The sequence below is a fragment of the Lingula anatina genome, chromosome 1, assembly GCF_051362555.1.
Source record: "Lingula anatina isolate TDL-2025a chromosome 1, LinAna3.0, whole genome shotgun sequence".
NCBI classification, from domain to species: Eukaryota; Metazoa; Brachiopoda; class Lingulata; order Lingulida; family Lingulidae; genus Lingula; species Lingula anatina.
This window is the reverse complement of record NC_141767.1, coordinates 50,080,777-50,094,237: the sequence shown is the minus strand read 5'-3', so window position 1 is coordinate 50,094,237 and position 13,461 is coordinate 50,080,777. Positions and strand designations below refer to the sequence as shown.

The window sequence follows — 13,461 nt, the reverse complement described above, 5'->3', positions numbered from 1 at the left end:
TTCAATTAATTACTGTCATCGATATAAATTTCTGCAGAGCTGGGCATACATTCATGACATACATTACAATGTTGGCCAGGTACCAAATATTTGCATATGTAATCATGAACCAAATGAAACATTATTATTATTATTATTATTATTATTATTATTATCCCCCTCTTAATAAGAATTGAATTAAGAACATAACAACCCTGTCAGTGTGCTAAGAAAATTTAAGTTGAATTGAGACTGGCATCGAGAGCAATGCAAGAACGAAAACATGCATTTGCTAAATTATAAATTGAACACAATGTTGTGAACCTATTTTAATGTTGGACCCTTCACAAAATTCCAATTGCACAGTTAACTGGAAAAAACCCCAAAATCTGTTGTCAGTGCAGATGCTTTTCTTGGTTCTGGTGTTCAGTTAATCACTGTGAATACAGGTGTCAGCATCATCAGAATGTCGCATGCTATGATTTATCTGCTTCGACATTATTGAGCAAATTACAATATTTTGAACTACAGAGTTAAATCAATTACTGGGAAGACTGGATAAATATCAACAGGTGTAACAGTTGCATGCTTTATAAACCTTTGTTGAAGTATAGTTTCTTCGGTGGGGCATCTCCATATCCTGTCATTATAGCCTCATACTTCTTGGAGTCTACAAGCCTCATTTTCTCTAGATTGATAGAGCTGAAAGAATAATGAGATTCAGCAACATGCTACTTAAGTTAATTAGACCGCATTCACAATGAGTTGAGCCATGGATCTACAAAGTCGCATACTAAATATGGCGGACGTACATAAAAGAAAAAACGCCTAATCTTTTAATAGTCTCTCCGCCTCTCACACGCCTCCCCATGTGTCGTTCCTGCGGGGGTACAGTCAATAAATCTCACCTCCATTGGGACGACACATGGGGAGGCGTGTGAGAGGCGGAGAGACTATTAAAAGATTAGGTGGTTTTCCTTTAATGTACGCCCGCCATATTTAGTACGCGACTTTGTAGATCCATGGCTCAACTCGTTGTGAATGCGGTCTTAGTATGTTTAGAAACTACTCAATTTAATCACACAGCTTTGTATCTACTTGTTAACTTTTTGTAAGTGGAAAAAGCACTAATTATTTGTATCTACCTGTTCCCTATTTGTTAGTGAAAAAAAAGCATCAATTATTATTTTTAAGCAGGTGAGAGGGGCTATCTTCATACTCTTCATGTTTAACCCCACAAAAGCCCATGTGCATCCAGATGTGACACACAACATTTAACTAAATAAACTCCATTTTAATTGTTATATTAAAGTGAAATAAACATATTTTAAAACTCGTGGATTAAGATGCAACATGTTAACCCTCGTGAATTATTCTACACTTTAAAATAAAGAAAGAAGATATTTAAAGGAGAAAAAGAAACCAGTAAATGCAGGTCTTACCATCTTTGTGGGAAGAAGGCACATGCAGTGGGAGTGGTAAATATAACACTGAAGATGAAACGAAAAAGTGCAAAAGAAATTGGTCTAAAGCTAACCACACAAGCACAAATTTATATGCTGAAAATGTAAGTAAAACTGCTTTAAATATCTTACCATTTCTGTGGGAATAAGGCACATGCAGTTGGTGTCATGAAAAGAAGGCTGAAGGTGAAATAAATTTCCAATCATTGAATGCTAGCATCAAATTATTCACTATATTTGTTTTACAATGAACCATAACTGCTTGGGTAGAAAATTACTCATTTATATGAATTAAGATCTTAAACGTCTGTAGCAGGTAAAAACATGAGATCTGTGTCAACTACCACAGGCTATCTAAGGTCTAAATCACTGGAGTTTTATATAACCCATTAAATAATGCACAGCACTGCTCAGTAAAGCTGTTTACTTACAAGCATCCTACTATCAATGTTTGTATAAAAACATGGGCTGGTTTAATCCTCTGCATCCATCTATATTTTTCTAATCTTTCCATAATGACTGGCGTTAATACTAAAAATTGAGACAGAGAATAATAACCACTGGACAGTAAAGTGTGAAGCAAAAAGAACCTGTCACATTTTTTTATAAATTCCCCATACGTACATTAGGTTTGATAACATCACATGCTGCAGAAGTCTATTTTTAAATTAATCAGCAACCAGTATAAATGGAACCCTTTGCATTAAATTTAATTTTCAAGTGGAAACCAATTATTCAAATATATTGCAAAGTCTATAACTATGCAATCCATCTTGTTTTTAAAACCATTTTGTTCACATTAGTTCAATATATAATGCAATGTGGGAAGACCTACACATTCCAGGGGTGGCCATTGCAATCCTAGAAAACACAACCTGGCTGATTCCCTTTGCTGCACCATACTGAAAAAAGAAAAAAGATTTTCACTATTATAAAATTAACTGATTCAGAAAGAATATATTCATTAAAACACAAATTTATAAGCAAATATTTGACCACTCTTAGCAGGGAGTTGTTTATCGTCTCTTATATCTAAAAAGCAATTGAATTGTTCACTGTAAAGAAACAAAGGTGCTTTCAATTTGTGACTCACTGACATTTCTAGCACAATATCTTTGCAGTTTATCATGAATAACAAAAGAAAAATTTTACAGTGCAAAAAAAACAAAAAAAAAAAAAAAAAAAACATTCTTACCCTTGACTCTGATACCCTTTTCCCATTCTCATCAAATACTGCTATTCCATCTATTAACTCACTGAAATGACCAAAGGTGCAGCTCTTGTACTTCAATTAGGAAAACCAAAAAAGTCTCATTTACTATTTATCTACTTTTACATCATTGTCATGGCCCCTTTTTCCTTTGTTGAATAAAAATGACAGACCTTGGGGCTTAATCAATTAACAAGCACTGTAAATATACAAGGAAATTGGGAGATACATCGCAAAGAATATATACACATCTTCATGCTGGATGTAGGAAAAGTATTACAGAAAAGCTGTAAACACTTCAGGCATCTTGAACAATAATTGCCATTTGTGAATTGGATCCATGAATAAGCAATTTAGATTGCCAGTTCTGATAATACTTAAAAGCTTAGTGTTTTCTTTGAGACAGCCAACCAACAAATACCTTATATATATACCTTTTCATTTAAAAATTGAGGAAAAAAAACCTTCACAAAGAATGAAAGTAACTGATTTCTATAATCTTCTATAAAACTACTTGTAATACATTTCTATAATCTTCTATTTCCTTTCCTAAATAAATATGGGAGTACGTAATGCGCTCTCAATAATCTCACATACGGAAGGGGTAGTGAGCAGATTTGTGATTCCCAGTTAATGACACGTACAGTCAGTATTTGTGTAATTGGACAATAAAATATAGCTGTCCAGTCATAAATTCAGTGATTGAAATCACTAATCTGCAGCTCGATGTAACAAATGGCAGTTTCATTTATAAGGTCCTCACTTGATTACAAACAAAACATGCAGTACCTCTGTCTCATAAGAGGAATGTTCACCATGTTAGCAGCAGCTACAGCAGCAAACGGGACAAACCTCTGCAACAATGTTGATGTAGTTCTCTGGAAATTAAATTAATCATCATTTAGAGTAATGTTTGAGCAAAGGTGGCTCAAAAACTACAAATGTGGGGTCAACCTCCTGTGTAGGAACCACCTTCAAGGGATGTGCTTAACAAAACACTTGTCAGATCGAAATTCATTTTTGTAGTATGTTGATAATGTTATATGAACAAACTTACAAAACCTACTATCTTAAAAAGCATTCAGTAACACCGTGGTTGTCCTCAGAGAGTGTTACTATGAGAATGAGCACTATTCACTATGCAATGCCGTATCTAGCTGCAAATGGCATATTACCTCCTTGACCCACCTCTCATAATTTGATGTGACACATATGGGATTCACATGTTATTGCTTTAGTATTTCCTTTCTAAGAAAAAGTTATAATTAACTGAATTCAACAGGAAACATAATCAGAAGGAAATATATAATAGATTTGTACCTTAGATAAAAAAGTCTTGAGTCCAATAGCAGTGACTACAGCAGAAGAGGTAGCAGACACATATGCAACAGCTATCTGCCTAGTAAAAAATATGTAAAAAATAAGGGGCGTGACTTAAAGGAATTTTTTTTAATGTAATACCAGACCAAGTGGTGACTCTACATGTATGTAAACATAGTTTGTAGACAAAATTCATTTTTTATTTAAAAAAAAAATTCTGCAACTGAATTCTTTGGTCAGTCAGTATATTTAAAAAATATTTAAAGGGGTATGTATTATTAAAAGTATAAAAGCAACATCATTAAGGGTTTCCCTGTGATCAATTGTACTTTTCCACCTCAATACCCAATGCATTTTTTCCATTTGAAATGAATTATTTCCTCCAAACTTGCACTCCAAACTTGTTTGCCAACTTTTGTGTGTGTGGGATGTATAAACATGACCTCATTCCTCTCTCCAGTCAGATATGTATAGTATCAAATCAGCATTACTAATATATGTATGTATGTATGTATGTATGTATTTTTTTTTTTTTTTTTTTGCTAAAAAATTTAAAGTCATAAAACTTTTTTTTTTGCACTTACAATTTAAAGTCATAAAAAGTTCAATTTCATTTATCTGCAGCTCAAAATTTGGATTCTATTATAATCTGTCAACTAAATATCAGGACAAAACAAAACATCCAGCACAATGGATGCAGTAAGGACACAGTTCCAATTTTGTCAACATCTTGAAAGCTGTATTTTATCATCAACTTGGAAGCATTTAATTTCATAATATGCTAAACAGTATGAATTGAAATTTGGTAGAAATATTCTTTACATTTATGATTTTATAGTAGCTCTGTGAAAAATCTGAGAGCTTCAGCTCAACATTTTTCTTCAATGTCTCTCATAATTGACCCATTTTATTGATTTTGTGAAAGGTGAGTATGACAGATGATCTATATGGCTTGGTTGCATTACAAAGATATGATATACAGTCTGCTATAAGAATATTTTTAAAGCTGATAATACCCTTCAATATCATAATAATATGATAAATAAAAGCAAATTAAAAGTTGATTCAATTCTAATTGTACTCATTCACTCTTAGTGTATTAATGTTCCTGTAGTGTTGTGATTTAAGATAACGTTGATACTATAAGTTTTATCTTAACTAGCTACATGGACAATTCTTGTTTTTAGAATTGGGATGTATTGTTTTAATAGATGGGATAAAATTGGTTGATACAGCTGGTGTGTCTCCCATGACAGACAGGAAAATGTCTGTTGTAAAAGATAAAAACATGCATGATGACAAGATGACCATTTATGGATATTTAGCATTAAATTTAAGTAAGGCTTCGTTCACATGCAATGTCTATTTTCTAAATTCTATTTTCTATTTGCGGCATGTCTTATGATCACGGTCTATGCACTGAATATCCCGCCGCGTAATTACTGGCAGCGCGAGCCAGTTACTATAAGTTACTATAAGTAACTGGCTCGCGCTGCCAGTAATTACGCGGCGGGATATTGAGTGCACAGACCGTGATCATAAGATAGCGCGAATAGAAAATAGAATTTAGAAAATAGACATTGCATGTGAACGAAGCCTAAGTTCAGAAAGTTCTTATAGACAGTACTAACATATGGCAATTAACAAAGGGCCACCACCAAGAGAGAGAGAGACAACAATGTGTACAACTGTTAGTAACAAGTTTGGAAGGAAAGTCATATTTATATTATTGAAAATTCAGAAGAATATATGGTAACACTTAGTAAAGTATAATTTTGTCACGTATGCCATTTCCTTTTGAGAGTGAGAAACACTAGGAGGCAATCCTACTACGCACTTAAATATAAATATACATAGAGACCCTGTTTCTATAAAAGAATGAAAGGAAATCACCTCCACAGTGACTCATCTTACACCCAAAAACTTTACTCAATCGTAGTACTAGTTCAAACAGTTCTAACAGATAGTTCTAATGAAAGTGACATGTAGTTATCAAGCTACTGATGACAAAGCCAGACATTAGGACAGTCACACAGTTCTTAATTCTTTTATCTAAGATAGTACTAATTAAGTTTTTTCATACTTAAATTTATAATACTTTTACAAATATATCTGTGAATGAATTACTCCACGAGTCAAAAAGTAATTATCAGTGTGATTTTATAATCTATAAACAACTTACTGGTTAGTGATTGAGGCCTGAGCATTTCTGTTGGTGTAATTAACCAATGCATTAAAGGACTGATTTACCCACTGCCAGAAGACCACAGCAGCACTGGTTCTAGAAGTACAAATAGATCATATGAAATATGACAGCTGTTCCTCATATAGCAAATGTCATAATTATTTCCAATATTAAATATCTTTTGTGTAAGAGAGAAAAAAAGAATAAGAGAGACCTGTAGAACTGCAGCAGACATCCAGTGATTAACATGCCTCCAGGAACTTGGAATGACATTCTTCCTATGACATTCTGTCTCTCACCTGTGTCAGGGTGGAAGGCAGATAAAGTAAGTTTCTTTGCATACCATATCTGTTCTTCTGTGGTACCCTCTGGCTCTTTGCCTTCCCTAAAAGTTGCAAGCATGGGCTTTCATTTATTAATTATATTTATAGCAATGTCACATAAACAATGTCTCTGACTTTCTCAAATTATGAAATACTTACTCCTCTTTTCTTCCCTGCATACTTATTCTAAAAAATCCTTCTTCTGCTAACACAATGTATGAAAGTTATATTTGACAAAGGTAAATTAATACAACCTACAGTAAATCAGTGTATGTATAGCCTCTTAAAGTTTTCAATTCTGAACTCAATCTAGCATTCTTCTTGCCTTTTGACATTGTTAATAATCTGTCTGACAAATTGATGACAGTTTCCTTAATTGCCCTGAACTGTATGCATCACATGTTATGCTACAATTGGTACATCTGCCAAAATATGTGAGTTTAGTGATTAACAAGAATGAAAAACTGCAAATGTTGACTTTGTACAGTGAAGTTTTATTTCAAAAGATATTCAAATAATATATATATATATATATATATATATATATATATATATATATATATATGAATAAAAAAAATGAGGGCGGTAAAAAATAAGAGGGTGGCATGGGAACGATTTCAATGTTATACTTGCTTCATGGCTGTGTAAATAGCTTATTCCCACTAAAACATTTGTCATCAAAATTTTATCTTGTATGTAAGTCATCACAGATCTATCCCTCAAATTTGTGTTTTGAACACCATGCAATTATTTTGGCATTTAAAATTTGGCATTTTTTGTAAAAAATTTGAATGAATAAATTAAGTTTGATTTTTTTTTCTTTTTTTTTTTGCAGCTTTTAGAAAAATACTTATCTGAAAGATACTTATCTAACATGTTATATGCATATTTAGTTGAGACACACACACAACTTACTTATAGAGAGCTACAAGTTCCTTGGCATCATCAAGCTGTTTATTTGTCTTAAATACAGCTCTAGGATCTGTTACCCAAAAAAAGTATTTAAGTCTACCAACAAATGTACTTTGATCCCACCGTGGTTCATCCAGATTGATGCGCATGTCCTTTGCAAAATTATTATTTGCCATCTTCATGCAATTTCTGAAGCCTAAAAGCAAATCACAAAGCACATTCCATCAATATCTCCGGCCACAGCATAACATGTATACTTTTCATTAATGTCATTTAGATATACTGACTGTTGTTATAAATAAAATAATTAATAAAATTACGTGCAAGATTTGAGCTTCAATATCCAATTTGATTTCCCACTAGAACCTTGCAGAGTGGGCAAAGATTATCATTTTGAGATGACCCTTGGTCACTGTCCAGTATAATACAAGTTACATGTAGGTCACCAAGTGTGTATATTACTGAAAAAAAAAATCAAAATCTACATGTACTGTATGTAACTGCAAGTGTTGCAGTCATCTCTGCATTATTTTTCTCATAAGATTTAAGTCTCAAATAATGTACCTATAAACATAGTTATTACAAAATAAATGTGGATTACAAACTGGCCTGGGCCAGTATGAACTGGAAAAGGTTAAACTCTAAACAAACAACCACTGCACTTCGAGATCTTGTATATACTCGAGTGGTTTAATTTGTGGTTAAGAAAAAATTAAAAAAATGCATATGTGTTGTCACGAAAATAAACTATCTGTAATGAAGTTCCATGTTCCAAATTGATATTGCTTAATTAATCATTTAATTGTCATTAATCATGTTGTTGTTAACAACAAACTTACATGCACCTGCTGAACTTGAGGCTGTTTTGGGTAACTTTACATGAATATCTACCAGTACTACAAAAGTCCAAATACTACAGAGGGATCTCTCCAACAAGTACAGAACAGTTTAATAGTGTCCTATATATATCTCCACTGATAGTGACGTACCGACCCAAACCAAGTAATACTCGTCACGAATCACTGCACATGATATCGCATTGAAGTAATGCACATATAGGTCACAGGGCTTTATTTATTTTTCGCAAATTGGGTCACTGGCAGTGCGCATTTTATCGTTTCCGGTAGTGACGTCAGGACTTGGATACCTTGAAGCTGAAAAAAAGCCGACATGGTAAGAATTGTTTGACATCATTTTTCTTCCACAGATGTGGTTTTAATATAATTGATAAATGTACAGTGAAAATCTTGTGTTACTAAGGATTCGGATTTATTGTAAATGTATTATTTGGTTATACATACTAGTTACTTATTATTGATCCGGTTGGAGGCATGATGTTTGCAACGAAGCCAATTTGAAAATGGCGGAGCAAAGAAATAATTGGTACTTAGACTTCAGTCACGGTTTCTTGTGTATTTAATAAAAAAATTGTTTTTTCTTTGCCTATTTGGAAAAATGGGAGTCATTTCTAAGTCACTAAGTGTTAGATAGTAGGGCCATTTTTTAATGAAAGGATGTCAAGATCTACAAGAGTTGCGGTAACTTAATAAACAATAAGAATAATGTTTATTTTTAAAACAGCAACCCTCTTTCACAGTGTTGAGATATTTCATTAAATATTGACATCATCAAGCCTTTTATACTATTTTTTATTTTCCCAAAGAAATATGGTATAGCTTGGATTCAGAGATAATTTTCTCTGATTTATGGTAAATAGTTTTTGGAGTCGCTTCCTTCGATGAATATTTACTGTTTTATATTTCTCATTATTGCTATGCTACTTGTTTTAGGCATAATCAAGGCTGGTTTGAATTACATAAACTTATGTCAAAAGAATGTCTATTTTAATGTTTTCAGGAATGCATTTTCACATTATCGTGTTTCATTGTTTATTCTATAATACCTTTTAATTTATTTTAGGGATTGCTTTCACTTTTACGGAAACTTAAGTCTTCTCCAGATAAGGAGTTGAGAATATTGCTGCTAGGTTTAGATAATGCTGGGAAGACAACAATATTAAAACATTTAGCATCAGAAGACATAAGCCACATTATGCCAACACAGGTGACTACTAATATATATATATATATATATATATATATATATATATATATAGCTTGGATTCAGAGATAATTTACTCTGTTTTATGGTAAATGGTTTTGGGGAGTTTGGAGTCGCTTCCTTTGATGGATATTTACTGTTTTATATTTCTCATTATTGCTATGCTCCTAAAAGATTGGAGTTCAAAATTAGTGAACAATTTCCATGCTTTTGAGTTTTCAATAGACATTTTTACAATGGGAAGTATGCATATTAAGATTTCTTCATTATTTTTCATAGGGTTTCAATATAAAGAGTGTGTCATCAGATGGATTTAAGTTAAATGTATGGGACATTGGAGGACAGAGGAATATAAGGCCATATTGGAGAAACTATTTTGAGAACACTGATATTTTGGTAAGTATTCATTGTAAATATGTCATGTGTGAAACTGCAAATAAGTACATTTAGAAAAAGTAGTGTAATATTTAATTTTTACTGGCTCAAAATAAAAGATATTGATTATGATAAATAATCACTTAAATACATTATTTTATGTTGCGTCTTTAAAAAATTTATTTCAGGTGTATGTGATAGACAGTGCAGACCAGAAAAGGTTTGAAGAAACAGGAGCGGTACGTGCATTAAAGACCATTGTGTCATGGTGCATTCAGATGCACACATTGTATTAGCTGGGTCAGTCCAACTCTGCAGGAGATTCTTGTTAGGTGGAAGTCCAAATCGTTATAGTTTACTGTTTTAGAACAAGATAATTTACAATGATAAACATATTGATTTTTTAGAATGCAGGCATCCCAAGCATCATAAGGAGTTTAAAAAACTGTTTTATAAGCAAAATTAGACCACAGAAGAACTTACTTTATATTAGTCTCCAAGCTGAATGTTTGCCCACCCCAACCATAAGTCTGACTCCAGGACCATTTTTATCTTTGCTCTTAAAATGCAAAGATTGTTATTATTATTTATTTTTCTTATTTTCGTGATTTTCATGAGATTCTGTAAAATCTTAAAACAAAGGTATTGGTAGACAGACTCAGAAAGGAAATATATATATATATGTGTGGAGTCTTTTGATCCCCAAAAGGCAGTTATAAGGCATTAAACATGTTGGGAATTTACAATTGATTTGTTCCAATTTATGAAAAAATTAGATATTGAGTTATTTAGCAAAAATAATGCAAAAGTAATGACAATTTTTTTTATCTATATTAATCTAAAGAATAATATTATTTGCAGGAGCTAGGTGAACTTTTAGAAGAGGAAAAACTAGGCGGAGTTCCAGTCCTCATATATGCAAATAAGCAGGATTTGTTTAATGCTTCTAGTCCAGGTGAAATTTCTGAAGGGCTGGATCTTTCACAAATACGTGACCATGCATGGCAGATACAGCCATGCTCTGCTATTACTGGAGAGGGTGTCAGAGTAAGAAAATATTTCTACTTTAAGGCCATGATGTAACATTTCCCCATAAATAAATACTTTCTACCTTTATTTAGTTAAAAACTTGTAAAAACACTGGTCTTGCCAAATCCCATGAAAAAGAAAAAGTGTTTTTATGCCATCAATCTTTTTTAATTTGTTTTTCATTTATTACAGGAAGGCATGGATTGGGTCTTTAAAAATATCAAGTCTGGAAAGGGTAAAAAGAAATGAATTCTATTGACAAACATTTAGGTTGAGACTCATTTTAAAGAAAAATTCTTTTTCTAATATGGCATTTGACTTTAAAAGAATATATCAAAAGAGGTTGTGCTTCAGCTAATGCATAAGAAACATCTCTACATTTTTATTCAAGCAATGACCCAATGTATACTGGGTCCTAAAGTCAAGGTATTAAAATAGAGTCTTTGTTGCATAAAGAAAATTTCAAAGAAAATTTGGATTATTTATTTGTAAATGACTTATTTAAATGTGAAAATGCGATTTATTGTGTACTTTTAAGCACACACATCAATTAAAAAACACTAACAGTAAAACCTCATAGTTAAATGTCTCAAATGAGCCATTGTACTTATGACTCGTGAAATATCAAATATTTTGTAGCTTTAGATTTGTATGTCATCATATGCTTTTTAGAAGTCAAACAAATCACTAGTGTTGAATGTATTTGACAGTCCTTTTATAAACAAATGTATATTCATTAGTATAATGTTGTTTGCTGTAAAACCGTCCATATATATTTATTCATTCCATCCAAAGTACCCAATCTTGTTTTCTTTGTTATATTTTCTCTGTGTATTGCATTTAGATACTCTTGTAGAGAAAGCAAGCAACATGGATTCTTGACTTTTTAAAAGTTTTTTGTGTACATTATATGTTTTAGCTTAATCCAACAAGCACACTGTATCTAGAATCTTGTAAGACTGGTTTTTAAGTTTCATTCAATTTCTACAAAGCTTTAAAAGATGAAGCAAAGGAGGAACGTAAGTTGAATGCTCTTTTTCTGCAACAAAATAATGAGAAATCACTGTGAATTCAGTGAAAATTGGTTTTATTTTTATATACAGACACTTACAGTGTCTGTATATATTCTGATCAGTCTGTCTGTGTGCATTGTTGCTGTTGTTATTGTTGTAGGACACATGACGTTCACCCCATAACTTTCAAACTGTATTTTTGTTTTACTTTAAATTTATCGAGTGGGTTTGTTTGGTAAAGAGGCAGGTTGCTTTTCAAAATCAGCATGATCGCTTTACATTTATGGTAATTTTTCTCATTTTGTGTGTGTGAAATCTTCATCCATTAGGATTTTCAGTGGCTTTTATATCCCATGGAACTGAATCACTTGCTAGTTTTTCAATGTCCATGTTACCAGTAGTACATTGTGTATGAGGATAAGATGCTGTATTAAAGCATTACGTCACAGTGGATAAAAATTCACCAAAATATTATTTTGTGTACTATTTTCTGCGTAATACCTGAACATTTAACAGCTTTGCTGCCTTGTTACTTGTATGATGTCTGTTTATTTGCCAGCTTTGCTGTCTAGTTGTTCAATAATCCCAGAAGAGGAAATTATTTTTCTAGTTAGCTGGGAAGTCCAGAAGTATGCAAACTGGCATGTTGCAGAGGAAATATTAATAGCTGTTATCCTGTTTTAATATTGTAATATTTCGAAGGGACCAAATCTAATATTTCCCTATTAAATGTAATAATTATCGCTAAATAATGGGATTATGTCCTGAAAGCATTTCAGCACTTTATTACTATTGAATATGTATGCATGCTGTTCATGTTTTACCTGTTAACTCATATGACATTGACATTTTAGTCTTCTAGCTTAGAATTAATTTGTTTTCTCTGTGATAAATGTAACAGTCTGTAGCAATGGTACGAGGTCAGTAAGGTCAAAATGAAAGCTGACTGGACAAAACTGTACAGCCTACATATAATAAAAGGTAGACATTAAAAGATTGTCATGTCTGAAGTTATTGAACTGGGTTGTTAATTGTTGGGTTAAAACATTCTTATAAATATTGCATAAAATGACAAATTCTGAAGCCAAGATTTTTTTCCATTCATACATCCATGACAAATGGGAATGAACTTATGCAGGACATCTTGCATAATAGTTGTTGAACCCAAAACTTCTATAAATATTAGTCAAAATCTTGCACAATCAGTGGAAATAACCATTTATTTTGTGGCAGTGCAAAATTGAACTTGCTGCTATAGAACAACATAAAGAGTTCTTTGTAAAACACTATTTGAGAACAGTTGCATGTTTCTTAGGATGAGATTTAACAACTGTATACATCAGAAAACAGACAGTATTTAAATTGTATATAAAGTGTGTTTCAGCAGTCTGCTCATAAGCTCTATAATTTTTTTCAATTTAATTAGCTATACCAAGAAGTTATGATCTAATATACTTTCTTGGTTAAACCACACTCATTATACTGTTTTCCCTGTTTTAGAAATTTGCATTTTAAAAAGAAGTATAGCTTAGTAATGCTCTGGTGATGACCCAATCTTCAAGTTGCAGGACTGGAATAATTCATTTTCTTT

General features: G+C 32.3%; 2 protein-coding genes across 8 annotated transcripts; one reads left to right on the top strand and one right to left on the bottom strand.

Annotated features, from left to right (window-relative positions):
* Nucleotides 1-295: 295 nt before the first annotated feature.
* LOC106163954 (sideroflexin-2) lies at nucleotides 296-8,425 on the bottom strand. 7 transcript variants are annotated; one of them, XM_087015722.1, is made up of 13 exons: nucleotides 8,232-8,372; nucleotides 7,713-7,853; nucleotides 7,396-7,588; nucleotides 6,372-6,542; nucleotides 6,155-6,253; nucleotides 3,973-4,051; nucleotides 3,442-3,530; nucleotides 2,638-2,698; nucleotides 2,278-2,344; nucleotides 1,874-1,973; nucleotides 1,575-1,622; nucleotides 1,422-1,469; nucleotides 296-681 (listed from the first exon to the last, which is right to left on the bottom strand). In XM_087015722.1, exons 3-13 carry the CDS (start codon nucleotides 7,572-7,574, stop codon nucleotides 570-572), a joined length of 1,053 nt encoding a protein of 350 aa, XP_086871848.1. In that variant the 5' UTR covers nucleotides 7,575-7,588; nucleotides 7,713-7,853; nucleotides 8,232-8,372; the 3' UTR covers nucleotides 296-569. The 7 variants fall into 7 exon arrangements, with proteins under 7 accessions (XP_086871848.1, XP_086871853.1, XP_086871842.1 ...); XM_087015727.1 differs by having other exon boundaries at nucleotides 7,717-7,853; XM_087015716.1 differs by lacking the exon at nucleotides 7,713-7,853 and having other exon boundaries at nucleotides 8,232-8,402.
* LOC106163955 (ADP-ribosylation factor-like protein 3) lies at nucleotides 8,426-12,884 on the top strand. Its single transcript, XM_013541684.3, has 6 exons — nucleotides 8,426-8,565; nucleotides 9,313-9,456; nucleotides 9,733-9,849; nucleotides 10,017-10,067; nucleotides 10,690-10,875; nucleotides 11,050-12,884. The coding sequence occupies exons 1-6, from the start codon at nucleotides 8,563-8,565 to the stop codon at nucleotides 11,104-11,106; spliced, it is 558 nt and encodes a 185-aa protein (XP_013397138.1). The 5' UTR covers nucleotides 8,426-8,562; the 3' UTR covers nucleotides 11,107-12,884.
* The last annotated feature ends 577 nt before the right edge of the window (nucleotides 12,885-13,461 follow it).